Source organism: Schistocerca nitens, chromosome 1, assembly GCF_023898315.1.
Source record: "Schistocerca nitens isolate TAMUIC-IGC-003100 chromosome 1, iqSchNite1.1, whole genome shotgun sequence".
Lineage (NCBI taxonomy): Eukaryota > Metazoa > Arthropoda > Insecta > Orthoptera > Acrididae > Schistocerca > Schistocerca nitens.
In genome coordinates this window covers 732,348,363-732,366,650 of record NC_064614.1, presented here as the reverse complement: position 1 = coordinate 732,366,650, position 18,288 = coordinate 732,348,363, and the positions used below count along the sequence as shown (strand labels likewise).

Below are 18,288 nucleotides of genomic sequence, written 5' to 3'. Positions count from 1 at the left end.
CATATGTAAAGCTGAGGGACATTATATTCAGAAATTTCATGCAGAATCGCTACGTGATTGTAAATTTGCAGACTGGCTAGAAGGAATTCAAGGCAATGACACAGAGCGTATTGTACATTTTGCCGTAATATTTTGTTAGCAGGTTCTGTCGCAATAAGCCACAGTGACGTAAAATAAAAAAAATAAAAAAAGACTCAAGACAGCGGCAGCACCATTGTCAACAAACAAAAGTACCTTTCAAAACCGTGAAAGAGTATTGAGAAGTGAATCAAGCTGAGGGTTCCCTTGCATTACTTGTTTCCACCCATTGCCCGATCATGGCATGTCATCACTTAACTGATTTGTGCAAGAGTAAATTCACAGACAGTAATATTGCCAGAAAACTTAAAATACATATGTAGAACAAAATGTAGTGCACCTATAAAACATGTAATAAGGCGATATATTGTGGAAAATCTGCGGCAATATTTCAGTGGCAGCATGTATGTCATTATAATTAATGAATCTACAGACATTAACGCGACCAAATTTTTAGTGCTGTGCACAGAGTCAATGCTTCTAACCTGTTGCGCATATCATGGATATGATGATGTTGCAAGGTAATGTAGAGTGTCTAGATGGCTCGTTATGTGAGATAAGTACAAACTTGTGATGATCCCTTGAAGTTGTAATTTTTTTTGTATTATTGTGTGTTAATGAAGAGTAAATTAAGCGCAATGATAGTCAGAGACAGAAGGTGTGCCAGGGCTGGAAGCAGTACAGATATTGTTAGAAAAGATAGCACAGCTGACAGTGGATATTGTGCAGCTACATGGACAGTTGACAGCTAGGGATGAACAACTGGCAATCCTTTAGGTACCTCAGAATGAGGTGGAACTACAAGCCACAGGATTGATTGCCCCCTTTTGTGGATAATCATATGAGGATATGCAGTCATTCTTAAAGAACCTTCAGATGTCAGTGAAGATGGGTGGTTGGACTGATAGTCAATTATTACACGATGCAAAATTATGACTAGTAGGAGAAGGGAAAATGTACTTGAGATGTATGGAAGCATTAAAGAATGCAACAAGCTTTGAACAGTTGGAGAAGGGGCTGATATTAAGATACAACAGAGTAGTGCGAGGTATTTAAGGGAGCAGTTAAGCATTGTTGTGAAGAGGCATTTAGCAATGGAATGCAAAGACATTGACATATCAGTGGGGGTATGAGGCAGAAGTGAGATATTTTCTGCAAACATAAGTGTTGCGGGAGTGGACAGAAAGGGCACTTGCAGAGGCAGTGTCATCAGCCACAGGGAAACAGATGGAATGGAAGATATCAGCAGCAGAATTTTGGTAATCAACATAGGGGTGGATGAGGAGGTGGTAAGCAGCTATTTAACAGAAGGGGGAACACAACGTCCACTTAAAAGCATTCCGGCTAAAATTATATGCAACAAATATGCACACAGAGGTGGACTGTGCGGTAATACAGGGTGTCCCACTCAAATCTCCCTGATTTCAAGGAACCAGGAGAGAAAAACCATAGTAGATACGACAGTGAAAAATGCACCACATTGTAGAGCATCTCAAAGAATTTATATTCCCGCATCAGAAGTGCCAAGTATCATCGCCAGTGTGCAGCATGGTCGCATAAAGTGAAAATGGTGACTCCACAGCACTGTGCGCATGCAGTAGTGTGGTTTGCAGAAACAAAATCACCGATTACTGTGTAAAGAAATTATCGCCGTGCGTATGAATGTGATCCACCTGATGTCAAAACAATTAAGGATTGGTATAGGAAATTTCTGGCAACAGCAAGTGTTCTGAAACATGCTGGCAGTGCACGTTATGGAGTTTCAGAAGAGACAGTGGAGGACATCAGACAAATGTTTCTCAGAAACCCACGTATGTCAATTCGTCAAGCATCTACGCAACTTGATGTACCTCGATCAACCATTCTCAGATGAGATTGTTTTCACGTCAGGTGTATCATGTTCATACACACGACAATAATTTCTTTGCACAGTAATTGGCAATTTTGTTTCTGCAAATCACAATATTGCTTGTGCAAGCTGCTGTCGAGTCACCATTTTCACTTCATGCGACCATGCTGCACTCTGGTAACGATACTTGGCAATTCTGACACGTGAATATAAATTCATTGAGATGCTCTACAATGTGGTTCATTTTTCATTGTTGTATCTACTGTGGCTTTTCTCACCTGGGTCCTTAGCACATGGTTCAGTCACCAGTAAAGACTTAGCAATGGAACCTGCCGTGCTATAGGTTACATAAGGTCGGGAATAATGAGGTTATGTCATTGGGGTTGATAGATGTAGCTTTGCATAGAGGGGCTGTTCCATTTAAGTGGTGTGTAGAGGTAGTACCGTATGTAAGCAAGGGCTACGGCATGACCCTGTGGTTAAACATTTTGATCAACATTGTGCAGATGTAAAGTCCCATAGTGCTTAGAGCCATTTGAACAGTGTGCTAAAACTGACCTTTGGCAATGTACAACAGAACTTAGTGGAGTGACATTCCAGCTAGGGGAAGAACTCTTGCAAGAAGTGTCTAGCACATTGAACAAACCAGTTGAACTCCATACAATTGCAATAGGGCCTGATTTGCATGACTGTGTGCCAGTTGGCATAGGGAAGTTGGTTTTAGTGAATGTGGAGCCAGAGCTGCCAGTAGGTAAGTTATGTGTTGCAGAACCTCTGGAAGAGAACAATACGCTGGAACCAGCAAGGGTTTTCTTTTCTTTTTAAGAGAGGTATTGTATGGGTAGAAGAGAGAAATGTTAGGAGAGGTGTACAGAAAAATACAGATGATTTCGGTACTGAGGAAGGGAAGTTAAGGAAGGGGATCCTGACAGTGAGTGTGGACATGCCGGATGAGGATGAGTTGTGCACGGGGAGTGTGAACCACAAGCAGCCATCATCATTAAGACTGCATTACATAGGAAAGTGGAGCATAAAATGGAAGGGAGGAGGGGGGGGGGAGAGAGAGAGAGAGAGAGAGAGAGAGAGAGAGAGAGAGAGAGAGAGAGAGAGAGAGAGGATGAATTGTTGTTCAAATTTAAGGATTTATTTGTTCTATGGGGTCTCTTGCCAGCAATGCCTGTGACTCACAGTGAATACCAACAGGGAATAAAATACCAGTGTGTAGGAAATCATATCATATTCCTAGGTGTTTGCAACCAATTATGGTAGATTTAATAAGACAAGCAGTTTGCTGACAGGATAATAGAATAGTAGTAGTCCAAGGGGTGCAGGAATTGTGGTTGCACCAAAAAAGCCTACGGATCATTCTAGACAATACAGGTTCTGCTGTGATTATTGTCACCTGAACAGCAAGACTATTGATAATTTGGGATGATGTTGGTACTTTTCAGTCATGGATTTGAGGAATAGTTACCATCAATTTGAGGTTGTTCCCTATGATCGGCCAAAGACAGCATTTTTGAAACCGTGGGAACTCTGTCAGTTCAAGAGAATGTTGTCTGGACTGAAAAACGAACCTGCAAAGTTTCAGAGGTTATTAAAGGGTGTGTTGAGAGACTGAAACTGTGTCAGGGTCCAGTTTAGATAGATTATATCTTCTTATTTTATAAGGACATTGAGCACCATTGACGTCTGAATGAAGTGATTAAGAGATTGAGAGCTGCATGTCTGATGTTGAGCACACAGAAGTGCCAATTTGTATTAGAAGAGGTAGAATTCATAGGCCATGCAATTAGTAAGATGGAGTAAGGACACACCTGAGGCTAGTACAAGCTGTACAGGAATCCCCAGTACGTAAGACAATTAAGGAACTGCAATCTTTTTATGAGGATCTAAAATTACTAGAGAAAATTCGTGGAACAGTTTACTGACATAGCATGACTACTCACATAGCTGCTAAGGAAATGTGTCAAATTTATATGAACAAAGGATTGTTAGGGTGCACCTGAAGAATTAAAGAGATTTCTGACATCCAACCTGGTTCTAGTATTTCCAGAGTTCCAGAAGGAGTGTGTCCTTTCATGTGACACAGCTAATCATGCTTTGGGATGTTTTAAGCCAGGAGATTAACAGTGAAGAGCATCCTATAGCCTACACATCAAGACAGATGCATGTGACATAGAACAACTATTCAACAACAGTGAAAGAGATGTTGAGTCTCACCTTTGGTGTCACATATTTTATATGTTACGTTTACAGAAAAAAATTTTAGTTAGTGACCAACGTTGCTGCTTAACTGATTATTGAGACTGAAGGACCCGTCTCGCAGGCTGACGTGATGGGCCCTGAAATTTAGTGAATTTGACTATGAAGTAGTACATAAGCCAGTGAAGAAGCATGGGAATGCACACACATTAAGCAGGAAGGTAGCAGTGGTGAAAATTCTGAGTCATGGTCTTGTGGAGTGGCAGCCAGTGCAGAGTGCTGACAGTGACTTTAAAACAGAACAGGATGCAGCAAGCAGATATAGTTATTTTTGCAGACAATACTAGTATTGTAGTCAGTTTACACATACATACAGAAATACAAGAAATGTTAACCAATGTTCTTGAAAGTATCGTTGAACGGTTTTCTGTGAATGGTCTCACCTTCAGTTTTAAAAAGACACAACACATTCAGTTCTACACATCTAGGGGTACTACACCAATGGTAAGTATAACACATGGTGAGCAAATAATAAATAGAGTGAAACTTGAAATTCTTAGGTGTCCACACAGATAAGAATTTAAACTGGAAAATGCTTGTTTTGGGACTTCTAAAACAACTTAGTTTAGCCACATTTGCACTAAGAATCACTGCAAATTTTGGTGAAGACAAATCAGTAAGTGGGAGTATTTTGCGTAGACATCTATTTACAGAATATACTGACCACTGCCCCCCCCCCCCCCCCATGAACCATGGACCTTGCCGTTGGTGGGGAGGCTTGTGTGCCTCAGCGATACAGATAGCCACACCGTAGGTGCAACCACAACGGAGGGGTATCTGTTGAGAGGCCAGACAAACGTGTGGTTCCTGAAGAGCAGCAGCAGCCTTTTCAGTAGTTGCAGGATGATTGACTGATCTGGCCTTGTAACACTAACCAAAATGGGCTTGCGGTGGTGGTACTGCGAACGGCTGAAAGCAAAGGGAAACTACAGTCGTAATTTTTCCCGAGGGAATGCAGCTTTACTGTATGGTTAAATGATGATGGCGTCCTCTTGGGTAAAATATTCCAGAGGTAAAAGTCCCCCATTTGGATCTCCGGGCGGGGACTACTCAGGAGGACGTTGCTATCAGGAGAAAGAAAACTGGTGTTCTACGGGTCGGAGCGTGGAATGTCAGATCCCTTAATCGGGCAGGTAGGTTAGAAAATTTAAAAAGGGGAATGGATAGGTTAAAGTTAGATATAGTGGGAATTAGTGAAGTTTGGTGGCAGGATGAACAAGACTTCTGGTCACGTGAATACAGGGTTATAAATACAAAATCAATGAATAAAAAAGTAGGAATGTGGGTAAGCTACTACAAACAGCATAGTGAATGCATTATTGTGGCCAAGATAGATACGAAGCCCATGCCTATCACAGTAGTACAAGTTTATATGCCAACAAGCTCCGTAACTGATGAAGTTTCAAAATGTGTTTTTTCCAATTTAAATTCTCATCAATATGGACACCTAAGAATTTTGAAGTTTCCACTCTCTATATTATTTCATCACTATGTGTTACACTTATCACTGGTGCAGAACTGAATATGATGTGTCTTTATGAAATTCATGGCGAGACCATTTGCAGAAAACCAGTCAACGATACTTTTGAGAACTCTCTTCACCATTTCTGTATGTATACTGGGAGTGATTACAATACAGATGGCATATGCAAAAAGAACTAATTCTGCTTGTACATTAGGTGGTAGATCATTTACATATATGAAAAACAGTAGTGGACCTAAGTTTGAGCCTTAGGGGACCCCATACATGATTTCTCCCCTGTCAGAATTATGTCCCTGGATTCTGTTGATTGAATGACTACCAAGTACAGCTTTCTGCATTCTTTTGGTTAGATATGACATGATCCATTGCTTGGCTATACCATCAATCCCATAAAACTTCAATTTATCTAGGAGTATACTGTGATTCACACAATCAAATGCCTTGGATAGGTCACAGAAAATGCCTACCAGCACTATTTGTTATTTAGTGCTCATAATATCTGGTGTATGAACATGTAAATGGCACTCTCGGTAGAGCAACCCTTCTGAAACCCAAACTGTGATTTGCTGAGGATATTATTGTTGCCAAGGTGAGATACTATTATAGAACACATCACCTTCTTAAAAATTTTGGAAACTGGTGTCAGCAGTGAAATAGGTCAGTAGTTACAGACGTCTCTCTTATCACCTTTCTTAGAGAGGGGTTTAACAATGGCATATTTTAGTCTCTCTGGAAAAATGCCTTGAGTTAGTGATGCATTACATATTTCGGACAATACCAGACTTATTATATGGGAACAAATCTTTAATACTCTATTGGAAACACCATCATCACAACCAGAAAACTTATTCTTGTGAGAATGTATGACCCTCTTAATTTCAGATGTAGAAGTAGCCAGTACATTCACATGATGTAATTTTATGAGAGTTACTTCTTCAACATATTGCTGTGATCTTTCTGTAAAACTGTTGGTCCCTATGCTTTTTACTATGTGTAAGAAACTTTTATTAAACACATTGCTACTTGTGACTTGTCATTTATAACCCATCCATTCAATTCAATACTAACGTTATCCTCTTCTGTGGATGGTTGTCCCTTCTCTTGCTTCACTGTATTCCATACTACCTTAACTCTGTTGTCAGACGTGCTCAAATTTCACAGAAGGCAGCAACAAAGTAAAATATGACACCAATCTACCTGTAATTTTGAGATTGGGGAGGCTTTTCTGTGACACAGCCAGACAGAAACTATGCAGATGACTGACACAATTCAAGACAAACTATATATCAGTGGCTATAAACACAGTAGTGAGTGAATGTTATGACTGCAATTAATGTGCTCTCAAATCAGTACCAATGAATAAAGTCAAAATCATCTTAAACAGTAACACAAACACACAGATATCCAATCAAAGGACTTGTTCAAAAAGTGAGGGAACAGTTTTATTCAAGAATTGGTGTATAGGAGCTTCAGTAATAAGGTATGAACTGCTGATCCACCTGCAGAGCTGAGGCTTTGTTTCCTGTAGAGAGCCATGGCAATCCCCATGTGACATGTTTGACATTATACCAGGAGTTGTGGCAGTTTAAAGTGAAATTATGTGCCATACAAATAACGCCACCACCACTCTTCTCGTTGGCCTCCATACTGCTGGAATAGGGGGATATTAGATCCTTATTCCCTTGAACTGGATGACATTTCTTCTTTTGGTGGATATAGGGGCAGTGGTTTGATCTGTAGAAGCCCCCTCCCCCATTGTCCACTGTTTGTGGTTACAGCCTGGTAGGCTTATTGGGGCAGGCAGAGGTCACATATCCATGCCTCACTGGGGGAGGAGGAGAGATCAGATGCAAAGAAATGTTAGCAGGTGGTAGTTAGTTTGCACCTGGGCCAAGTGGGAGGTATAACTGACAAAAATGCTAGTCTTGGATGGTTACTTGGGCTCTGACGAGGTACTGTCGAGTATATAATATTGTTTAGTGGTCACAGCAGGAGGTGCTCTTTACGGCAGTCTCTCTGATACCTGATGGCCCCCTACTTTCAACCCCAATGTATGATTGTATACGCAAGCACAGACTAAAGCCTGATTCACAAACTACAGTGGTCTGCGCAGGTTGAGACATGGACAGGCTTTGCATTGTCATCGGTTCCAAGCGACAGTAGAGATACATCCATACGCTTGCTTTTCGCTTTAAGAAAGAGTGTATTCTGCAGATTATGTTTTCCACTTCTATTAAATTTGTCACTTACCACTATCACCAGGAATGATAACTCACTACAATAAGAATAAAAATTCACTAAGTATAACTCACATTTAATCGCAGCCGAGTACTCACCTTCCAAACGCTCCTTGGCTGTTTGAGAATGTGTGATGTAGGTGCGCAGAACAAGCCTAAATTAAACTGCCATTGTTATGACTGAAACTATAGTGTACCTGTACATTAGTATGAGAGAGGTTGTGAGAACTGTGGGCTTTCCAGGTGTAGTAGATAAAGATGGGTGGAGTAAATGTGCATCTTGGTTGGGCAATGGGTGTGTGCAGGAGCTGCTCCGTAAGAAGTGAGAAAGCATGTCATGGCTTCCTCATCACAATTTTGTTAATTTGAGCCCTGAAATTTTAGGCCAGACCTTCCACTTTATAGTTTGATACAGGATAAAAGGAGCAGTGGTCGGACCCTCTGACAAAGGAATGGAATTCACCCAATGTAAAATGTGGACCATTGTTCGATATGTCTGGCACTGCTGTTCTGATTGTAGCCCCTAATGCTCTGCAACAAGGAAAACTAGCAGCTTGTGATCCTTGACCATAGACACCTTATTCCTCCTGAATACAAATCAGTGCATTAAACCCTGTGCCTAGTTACAGTCACAAAAATGTTGAGTAATATCTTGCAATTTATCTACAAATAAAGTAGGGAAAAGAAATTTTTAATTTATCCCCAAGAAAGGAAGTAATTTATTTTCAGCAAAATAGTTCCTGAATGTGTCAAGATTTCATCAGGGAAAATTTTTCAATAGGTTTAAGAGAATAAAAAACATTCCTGTAGAATATTTTATTTATGTACTGTGTTACACAATGTGTTCTCTGCATGTAACACAATAACAAATAATTTGTTATTGGCATAATTTGTACACCTAGCTTATTGCGCAGAGGTGAGAGTAAAATATTCCTTTTCAACACAAAATATGCCATTAAAGCTTTTTAATGCCAAAAAATTATAACTAAAACTGGATGTATCTCATTTGCAATACAACATGTTGAATAAACTTTCTTCATAAACAAAATTCTGAAGTTACTTGTTATCAACAGAATAGTGATGTTACTTGGGAGAAAAGATGGGAAGGGAGACTACATTATGATATATCCAAGTTCCTGCTTTCTTGTAAATAATGAATGGAAAAAAAGTATGATTACTTACAATGCCAAACCGTTTCATACATTCCACTTTAGCTTTCAGTCAACAGAATCAAATTGCACACTAACAATACTGACCTTGTACTTACATATTAGTTTTTAACGTACAGTGCAAAAATAGTTCATCTCAATAATAATAAGATACAGAACTATTAAGCATTCCAATTTAACTATTCCAGTTCTGAGCAATGTCTTAAGGAATACTTCTCCAGCTGTATTAACACATTTCCTTTCAGTTCAAACCAACTCCACTTCCTTAAAAATTAATTTAAAACTATAAAATATTTCCATGTCTTTTCTTTTATTTACAAATAATGCATATGCATGCAATAATCTATATTTACAATTTCACTTTGCAACAGTCTCTTCGATATTCATATACACACACTAGACAAGTGAGATACAAGTTATAACAATGAAGTAAATATAGATCTTTGTAACAAAAAACATATACAACAGTTTCAATCAGGAATACATTACACATGTATTAGCACACAATATAAATACCTGTACAACAGCATTTCAGTATATCTTCTTTTAATAATAAAAAAGCTGTTCACTTTATAAACTACACAACTGGCTTTTTGAGGACTGTCAATGAAGTGTATAAAAGTACTTCATGATTTAAGTGCAATCACATCTGCGCTGAGAAAAACCAGCTCTTTGCTATTCACATATTAATGCCTACACTAATTAAGAACTCTTCAGTTGCAATGCACTTTCAGTGTCCACAATGAGGTTAACAATTTGATTTCAAAGCTAACAGAATGAAATTAAACACGTCTTTTCATCTGTTAGGCTGTGTAATCAATACAATTTCTACATAGATTTCTTGTAAATGATTTCACATATACCAGTGTTCACGCAAACAAGTGTGGAAACACACACACACACACACACACACACACACACACACACACACACACTATGTACAAAGTAAGTGGTTTGAATTGGCTTCACATTTTTGTACACAAGACACCATACAGCAAAACTCTTTCATTTTACTGTCTCCCTGTGGTAAGTTTGTGCTAGAAATAAGACTTCTGAGGAAAGGTGAACACCTTTTTCTGTATCAACATGAAGATTAGCATGGACTATTGCTTACCCATTTAGAAAGTTATTAGTTCCACTAATTTCCAAAGTATACATACACGGACATGGAAACTTGTCTTCACTTTCACTGTAATTCAATTTACATATCAGCCTTCTGAAACAGATGAAAGACTGCTTCGTGTTGAACCAATATTTGAAAGATCTGGAAGATCATTTGGCAGAGAAATGACAGGTCCATACAGCTGGCACTGTTCTTCAAGCTGCTGTGCAAATTGTTCCTCCAGTCGCTGAAAGCAATCAACACACACTGTGAACATGGCTAATATTTTCAGCAGAAATAGGATTGAGGGTATCTGTCCCATTTATAAAGCCTGTATAGTCTCAAATAAAGCATAACTTGTATCTCAATAAATATTGAGTGAATTGGAAACCCCTAAAATGGTGTACACATTATCAATAGTTTCATATACACACTGATGGAAAAAATGGCAGCACCAAACAACTAATGTAGAGTAATGAAATTTTGGGAATATATTTGTCTAGGTAACATATTTAAGTGATTAACATCACAAAACCAAGGTTAATGTAAGCACGATATAAGCCATTGCAAATATGAAATGCTGATACATTAATAGCCTGTGTAACTTCCAGAATGTTGATGCAAGCACCCAAACGTGCATGTTTTGTGTTGCACAGGTGCCAGATGCCATTTTGTGGGGGTGGAGTTCCATGCCTTTTGCACTTTGTCTGACAGGACACTTATGGTTAACGCTGCTTGTGGATGACACTGGAGTTGTCATCTGCTGATGTTCCATATATGCTCAATTGGAGACAGATCTGGTGACTCAGCAGGCAAAGACAACATGTCGACTCACTGTAGAGCATGTTGGGTTAAAACAGTGGTATGTGGGCGAATGTTAACCTGACGGAAAACACCCCATGGAATGCTGTTCATGAATGGCAGCACAACAGGCTGCATCACCAGACTGGCGTACAGTTTTGCAGTCAGGGTACATGGGATAACAAGAGTACTCCTGCTGCTATACAAAATTGCACCCCAGACCATAACCACAGCTGTAGGTCCAGTATGCCTAGCATGCAGACAAGTAGTTGTAGGCTCTCAAATGGCTTCCTCCTTGCCAACACATGCTCACCATTGGCACTGAGACATAATCAGCTTTCATCAGAACACACAACAGACCTCCACCCTGCCCTCCAATGAGCACTGAAGTCGCAAACGGCAGTGATTTGGCATCAGTGAAATGCACATTACAAGCAGTCTGTCTCAGAGCTGTCTTTGAAGTAACAGATTTGTAACAGCTTGTTATGTCACATTGGAGCCAACTGCTGCTTGAATTGCTGCTGGAGATGCATTATGATGTGATAGAGCCATACACCAATTGCAATGGTCTTCCCTCTCGATAGTGCCATGTGACCTTCCACAGTCCAGTCGTCTTGCGACCATACATTCTCGTGACCACCACTGCCAACGATCATGTACAGTGGCTCCATTTCCACCAAGTTTTTTCTGCAATATCACAGAAGGAACATTCAGCTTCTCATCGCTCTATTACATGACCACATTCAAACTCAGAGCCGTGTTGATAATGGCATCTTTGTCACTTTAAAGGCGCTCTTGACTAACACTAATTCACTACATTCAATCTCATAGGTAACTAATACTCATGATCATTACAGAGTGTATTTAAAGCAAACCTGATTTACATCCTTATAGTGGCACTACTAGTGTCACTCTTGTGTGACCAGCATGAAATCTGAATAGACATCATCTTTAGTTGTAAAAACATGCCAACCAACTTTCATTTTGTCGCACAACTCCTTTTTGGTATTGTGATATTTTTCTCGTCAGTATATCTCTATTTAATATTATTCTGCAAAACTCTCACTTAAATAAATTATCAGAATCATTTCAGATGTTAAACAATATTACTTAGCTAAAATTTGAACTTTGGTGTTATTCTCTGCATCTCCTACATTAGGCTAGGGTGTATACATGGAGAAGGAAATAAAATTCCCGGATTTCCTGGTTGAAAATACACTTTCTCCCAGGTGAAAATACTGTTTTTCCATGATAAGTGACAGTATACTTTTCCTCGGCATTGTAAAACTTTCCGAGCACTTTAGAAAACTAAACTCGGGGGGGGGGGGGGGGGGGGGACAAGTCTTCGAAAGATCTTTAATATGCAGCAGCATGTACGAGGTGCGGCTAGAAAAAAACCGGACTGATGCTGGAAAAAACATTTATTTACAATTTCATGTTATCTCCTTCAATGTACTCTCCTCCTCGGTCTCTACACCGCTCCATACGAATTTTCCACTGTTCATAGCAATGCTGCAGATCATTTTCGTTAAGTCCATACATTACTTCAGTCGCTTTTTCTTTTACTGCTTCAACAGTCTCAAATCTAGTTCCTTTCAAAGCTGACTTGACTTTAGGGAAAAGAAAAAAGTCACAGGGGGCCAAATCAGGTGAGTAGGGTGGATGATCTAAGATGGGAATGTTGTGTTTTGCCAAAAACGTCTTCACTGACAACGCACTGTGAGCTGGGGCATTGTCTTGGTGAAGGATCCATGACTTTTTTCTCCACAAATCGTTCCGTTTTCTCCGTACTCGCTCACGTAGGGTAGCCAGGACGCTAATGTAGTAATGCTGATTCACTGTTTGTCCCTCTGGTACCCAATCAATGTGCACAATCCCTTTGATGTCAAAAAAAAAACAATCATCATCGCCTTGAATTTCGATTTTGACATTCGTGCTTTTTTTTGTCGTGGAGAACCAGGAGTTTTCCAATGCATCGATTGGCGTTTAGTTTCGGGATCGTAAGTAAAAAACCACGATTCATCGCAAGTAATAACATTTTGTAAGAAGGTGGGATCACTTTCAATGTTTTCCAGGATGTCAGAACAAATCATTCTTCGGCGTTCCTTCTGTTCAATTGTGAGACACTTTGGAACCATTTTTGAACACACTTTGTTCATGTTGAAACTTTCATGAAGAATCTGCCTAACACTTTCCTTGTCAACTCCTGTTAACTCAGACACTGCTCTGATTGTTAAACGACAATCTTGTCGAACAAGTTTACCGATTTTTTCAATGTTTGCATCAGTTTTTGCTGACAATGGTCTGCCAGTGCGAGTGTCATCACTGGTGTCTTCGTGGCCATCTTTAAATCGTTTAAACCACTCAAACACTTGTGTTCGCGATAAACAATCATCGCCGTACACTTGTTGTAACATTACAAACGTTTCACTTGCAGATTTTCCTAGTTTGAAACAAAATTTGATGTTAACACGCTGTTCTTTCTGTACACTCAACATTTTCCGATGCACAGACAAAACGTCAACTACTTAAAACAGACGCCACGGGCAGACTGAGTGCAGGAGGCAGATGAAACTCGAGCAGTAGGCGGAGCGAGAGTCACGTGACAGGCCACGCGACTTTCAGCCTTATTGCATTCGTTTTATTGTTTCACCAGTACTAGTCTGGTTTTTTTCTAGCCACACCTCGTATGCTGCTTATTTTCGTGAGATTGTGACGCAATTTGTAAGCCAGTCATAGCTCATGTCACGTGATCTCGCCAGCTGATGACAGCATAGTACACATGATGCAGTCAGCCAATAGCAAGATCATTCTTAAGAAGTGCGAACACACAAATACAAAAAGTTAATGGTTTAAATTAATATACATAGTGTTGCTACAAGAAAAACAAAGCTTTCACATGTAATGTTGATCTTTTTTGCGTGTGTTACACTTTAATATACATCACACAAATGTGCCAGTAAAATTTTTAATAACAACGTAAATGTCTGATCTCCTGGGCTCGAAATTCTTCTAGATGCTCGTCCTCAAAGAGTTGATTTTTAAATGAATCAAATGCTCTGTGATTTAATAAATTCATCGTACATTCTTGCACACAGTTCATCTTGCGTAAAAGGAAATTTACTTTGAAAGTATCGCTTTTCAAACCATCATTAGCAATGTTTTCCCGTGACCTGTTAGAAATAGGTTCGTTTCAGCAGTTGCCCGAGAGCACCAGGTGACAGGCATCACTGCGCTTACGCAGCTACGATGACACAGAAAGCCCGCATGTTTGTACGTGTAGAACATTAAGAGATCTTGCATTATGTCATAAAAGAAACAAGACATCAGAGGATACTTCAAGAGCATCGGAATTTCGTGAACCATACTAAAATGCATAATTCGGCTTGAAGTGCACATTCGTATAACCAGAATCGGATGCACATTTTATTGAGTACCAGTACGGTATTATCTCATGTTTTGTTCTTTATTATATTATGGCATAATGCCACATGAGCTAGAAGATGGAAAACGTACACTTGAACTGCACAGTTGAAACAAACCAACAGTGTGAAATTAAACACTTCGTTTCAAATAAATTGACTGCCTCAGAGCAAAAGATTAATAAAAGCCTAATCTCTTTAGCAAACCGACGAAAATAACTTCATTGTTCTGCAAGGCGATTAATGCTTGACTGTCAGAAAGTTGGAATTAAATCCTGAAACTAATAACATATTTTAGCCTTCCATAATTATGCGAACGTATTTTAATTCATTTGATAGCTCCCGACCATAGAAATCCATTTTGTTTTCATTTAATGTGAGAGCAATAAATGAAGAGGAAACAGCAAAATCACTAAACGTAAACACGGGTCACGTGGAGACTACCCACCTCAACTCAGACTGTTCTGTGCATCAGCCCCGGATCTACGATATTTCCGAACGGCGGCAATACTAGATAGTGGCGCCCAGCCACACCTCTGTAGCCAGAAGCAGGAGAAGGTAGTAGTCATACAGTACCTAACTACACATGCGCATGAGCGCGTATTTCCTTTTTTTTTTTTTTTTTTTTTTTCTGTCATTCATGTTTTATTGCTGCAGCATTATTCTGCATTTGCGGGATACAGTAATATCCTTTGTTAGAGTATTGGTTCTTACCAGTCAAAATCACAAATATTTAACTGAAAACTAAAACAATGAAAAATTCCCAGAATTCAAAAAAATTCCTGGGTTTTTCCCAGTTTTCTCCTGGATGACAAAAATTCCCAGGTTTTTCCCGGAACTCCCGGTTGTCCCAGGTCATATATACCCTGTAGGTGAACTGTGGACTATAATTAATAGTATTGCACAAATGAGAAAGTGTTATCTTTCACCCTTGAACATCAGACATTCTGATAAGGTCCTGACATGACTTTTGTTGATCATTGTGTTATTCTGAAAGGTCATAACTCTGATAGTAACATTCTGCCAACCATACTAGCCAGTTATGCTCTACTGACTTGCAGCGTCAGCCGGTCAAAACTTGTCACCTACTGTTATTAACTTCAACACTACTCATTTCCTGTGTTAGGAGTGGTCATACTAAACACCACACATTATTATCCACATTGAAAAAAAAAAAAAAAAAAAAAAAAAATGAGATGCTGGCAATACTAAGGAATTTGTCAGTCATTACATTACGTGAGTAACTGTTTTTCAGCCATCCACAGTGACAAGTTTCATCAAAACTGACCAATGCAGTGGGAGAGGACAAACAGTCTGATAATGTCTTGTGTAATGCTGGAAGGGTCAAATGTGGAGCTCTTTGATGCTTCACTAAAAGCAGTATGCAGAAGGAACCACTGAAGATGTGTGAATTGAAATTGGCCATACTTTGAAGGCTAACACCATAAGGCTACACATCAGTTCATGAAGACACATTTCAAGGTTGAAAAAAAGTTGTACACTGATAGTCTGTGACAAATAAATCCTTAGTGACAAGAGGAACATCATTTCTTTTCTTAACAGACCTCATATTGGCAAAGCTTTAATACCTGTTAGTTTCTTTCCAGTATTCTTCCACGTACCTGGTAAGAACAATTTTCTCCATTTAATCTCTTTTTCAGGAGAGTGGACAGCAGGTAGATAAGGGAAAATGAATAGGGATGTGTAATGAGAATAAATGGAAGATGAGGTTAATTCAACCAACACCAACAGATTAAAGAAAATACACCCTTCAGCCTTTTATGTGAATGTTTACACACCATTAATTGATTAAAATGCTCAAAATAATGACAAGAAAGGCTCAAAGACTACACATGGTTAGGCAGTGAATCTTCCTATGACCACATTAGTTGCAATACAACAATTTTACACAGGTGTTAAGGAATAACAAATATAATTATTCTGATTAGTTAATTACCAAGTGAATCAGTGTGATCAGCAACATGTCTGATTCTTTTTCTCCATTGCAAAGAGATGCTGAATACCCCAAAGCTGTGTTGGATAACACACAGAAATCAGAGCGAGCACAAGGTTTCCTAATTAATAGCCATCTCTTACCTTCTAATCATCAAGGTGTGTTCTGATCAGTGTTACACAAATTTTACAAAATGTTTTGTAAATGCCTACTAAAAAAAATCATAGTGATTTCATTATACCACTGGAGAGCTCATGAAAAACTTAAGAAGTGAACAGTATTGGATAATTGAATCATCAGAAATCTTTAACATTCGTTTCCCCAAAATAAACTTTGTTCATAGTTCAAATTGGAAACAAATAATTCAATGCAGACTAACACAAACTATGACCAAATAAGCTAGATGATACTAACTTGCTCCAGAATATTTACAGTATCAAACAGATTAAAATCTTTGGCAGCAATGCAATAATGTTTGGCAAGTCTGAATGAGGTAAGTGATGAAATTTAAAAATGTACCAACAGAGCTTACACTTCAGCACCAGCTATGGTGCTAGACAGCTGTAAAAATCCAGAAGTAACATTGATAAAACTTCTTACATGTCTTTATTTTATCACTCAATAAAGCAAAATAAATGTGAGACAAATTATTGAAAGATAAACAGGTTAATAGGAAGAAAGTAACTGGCACAAAAATGTCTTAGCCATAACAAGGACTTAAAATGTTCTAAAAATATATTTTTCATCACAAATATGGCACCTAAATATTACATGTTCTATGGAAGCTGACTATGCCAACAGCAAAAATATTGCAGAAAGCATATTTCAACAGGTCTTCCTGTCTACAGTAGCAGACTAATTACATGCTCTTGACTATGACATATATACAGAGGAAGTGAAAACTGATGAACAATTATTTGACATCACTATGTCAAAATGAACACTCACAAACTATGAAACTAAAAAAAAAAAAAATTATAAATACAAATTGCAGAATACAATGGGGTGAAAATTGAATTTTAAGCACAATAAAGCACATAGCAACCCCCCCCCCCCCCAACACACACAAACAACATGCACATACAAGGCAATTTAAAAAGCAAAGGATAGAAGACACAAACAAGAAGGGAATTATACCTACATATGAGAAGCATTAACACACATTACATGATAAAAAGTGTAATTTGGGTATAATTTGAGATATGTTACTGAACTATATTTTGTGAAGCTGTGGGGTGCTAGCACTTAAAGATCGTAGAGATGCTGATGATGATCTACTAAGCATTGGGAACAAACGTGGAAGCAAAAAGGGGGATGATGGTGCAGACACAGGATCTTTTTGGTCAAAGGTTGGTACGGAAATAGGTGATAAGAGGGTGGTTGTGTTGCTGGTTGCACCGTACTTCAGCTCATGCTCGGCCATCGCATTAGCAAATTCTTGCTCCAGTTTCTATAACATGCAAGTACAAACACAAAACTTCAGTTGGTAATCTCACCACTGAGAAGAAAGAAAGTTCATGCAAGTTTATGTCTGGACAGGATGTTGTAAACTATATAACATATCTACATTTACTACTTACTAACACTCTACAATCATTTTACGTAAGTTATTTTGTATTTAGACAGAGCAACTGATACATTAAAAAATTAGTACTAGTACAATAGTTGTCTAGCAAGAGATCCCTCTAGTACAGGTCAACAAGGCAGTCAATATATATAAGACAGAATACAGAGCTTAATAATATTTATGAATTTTAGTGTATGTGAATAAGGAAAACTTAGAATAAATATACATGTAAACATGCTTTCAGCAACTGATCACCAGGGCATGCTTTGGTCAATTATTAACAATTTATACAAGAAACCATTAAAGGAAGGGCAATATCTATCTCCAGATTTAGGACTCAGTTGCCATTCGGATATGTTAT

General features: G+C 38.7%; 1 protein-coding gene across 2 annotated transcripts in view; it reads right to left on the bottom strand.

Moving 5' to 3' along the window:
- Positions 1–8,713: 8,713 nt before the first annotated feature.
- LOC126259936 (serine/threonine-protein kinase 10) overlaps positions 8,714–18,288 on the bottom strand; it is a 165,093-nt gene continuing 155,518 nt past the window's right edge. The window contains exon 24 of one of the 2 annotated variants that reach the window (XM_049957044.1): positions 8,714–10,430. In XM_049957044.1, the coding sequence (XP_049813001.1) occupies positions 10,290–10,430 (141 nt within the window). In that variant the 3' untranslated portion in view covers positions 8,714–10,289. Of the gene's footprint in view, positions 10,431–17,390; positions 17,811–18,288 lie in introns of those variants that run through there. The other variant, XM_049957035.1, reaches the window with a different exon arrangement.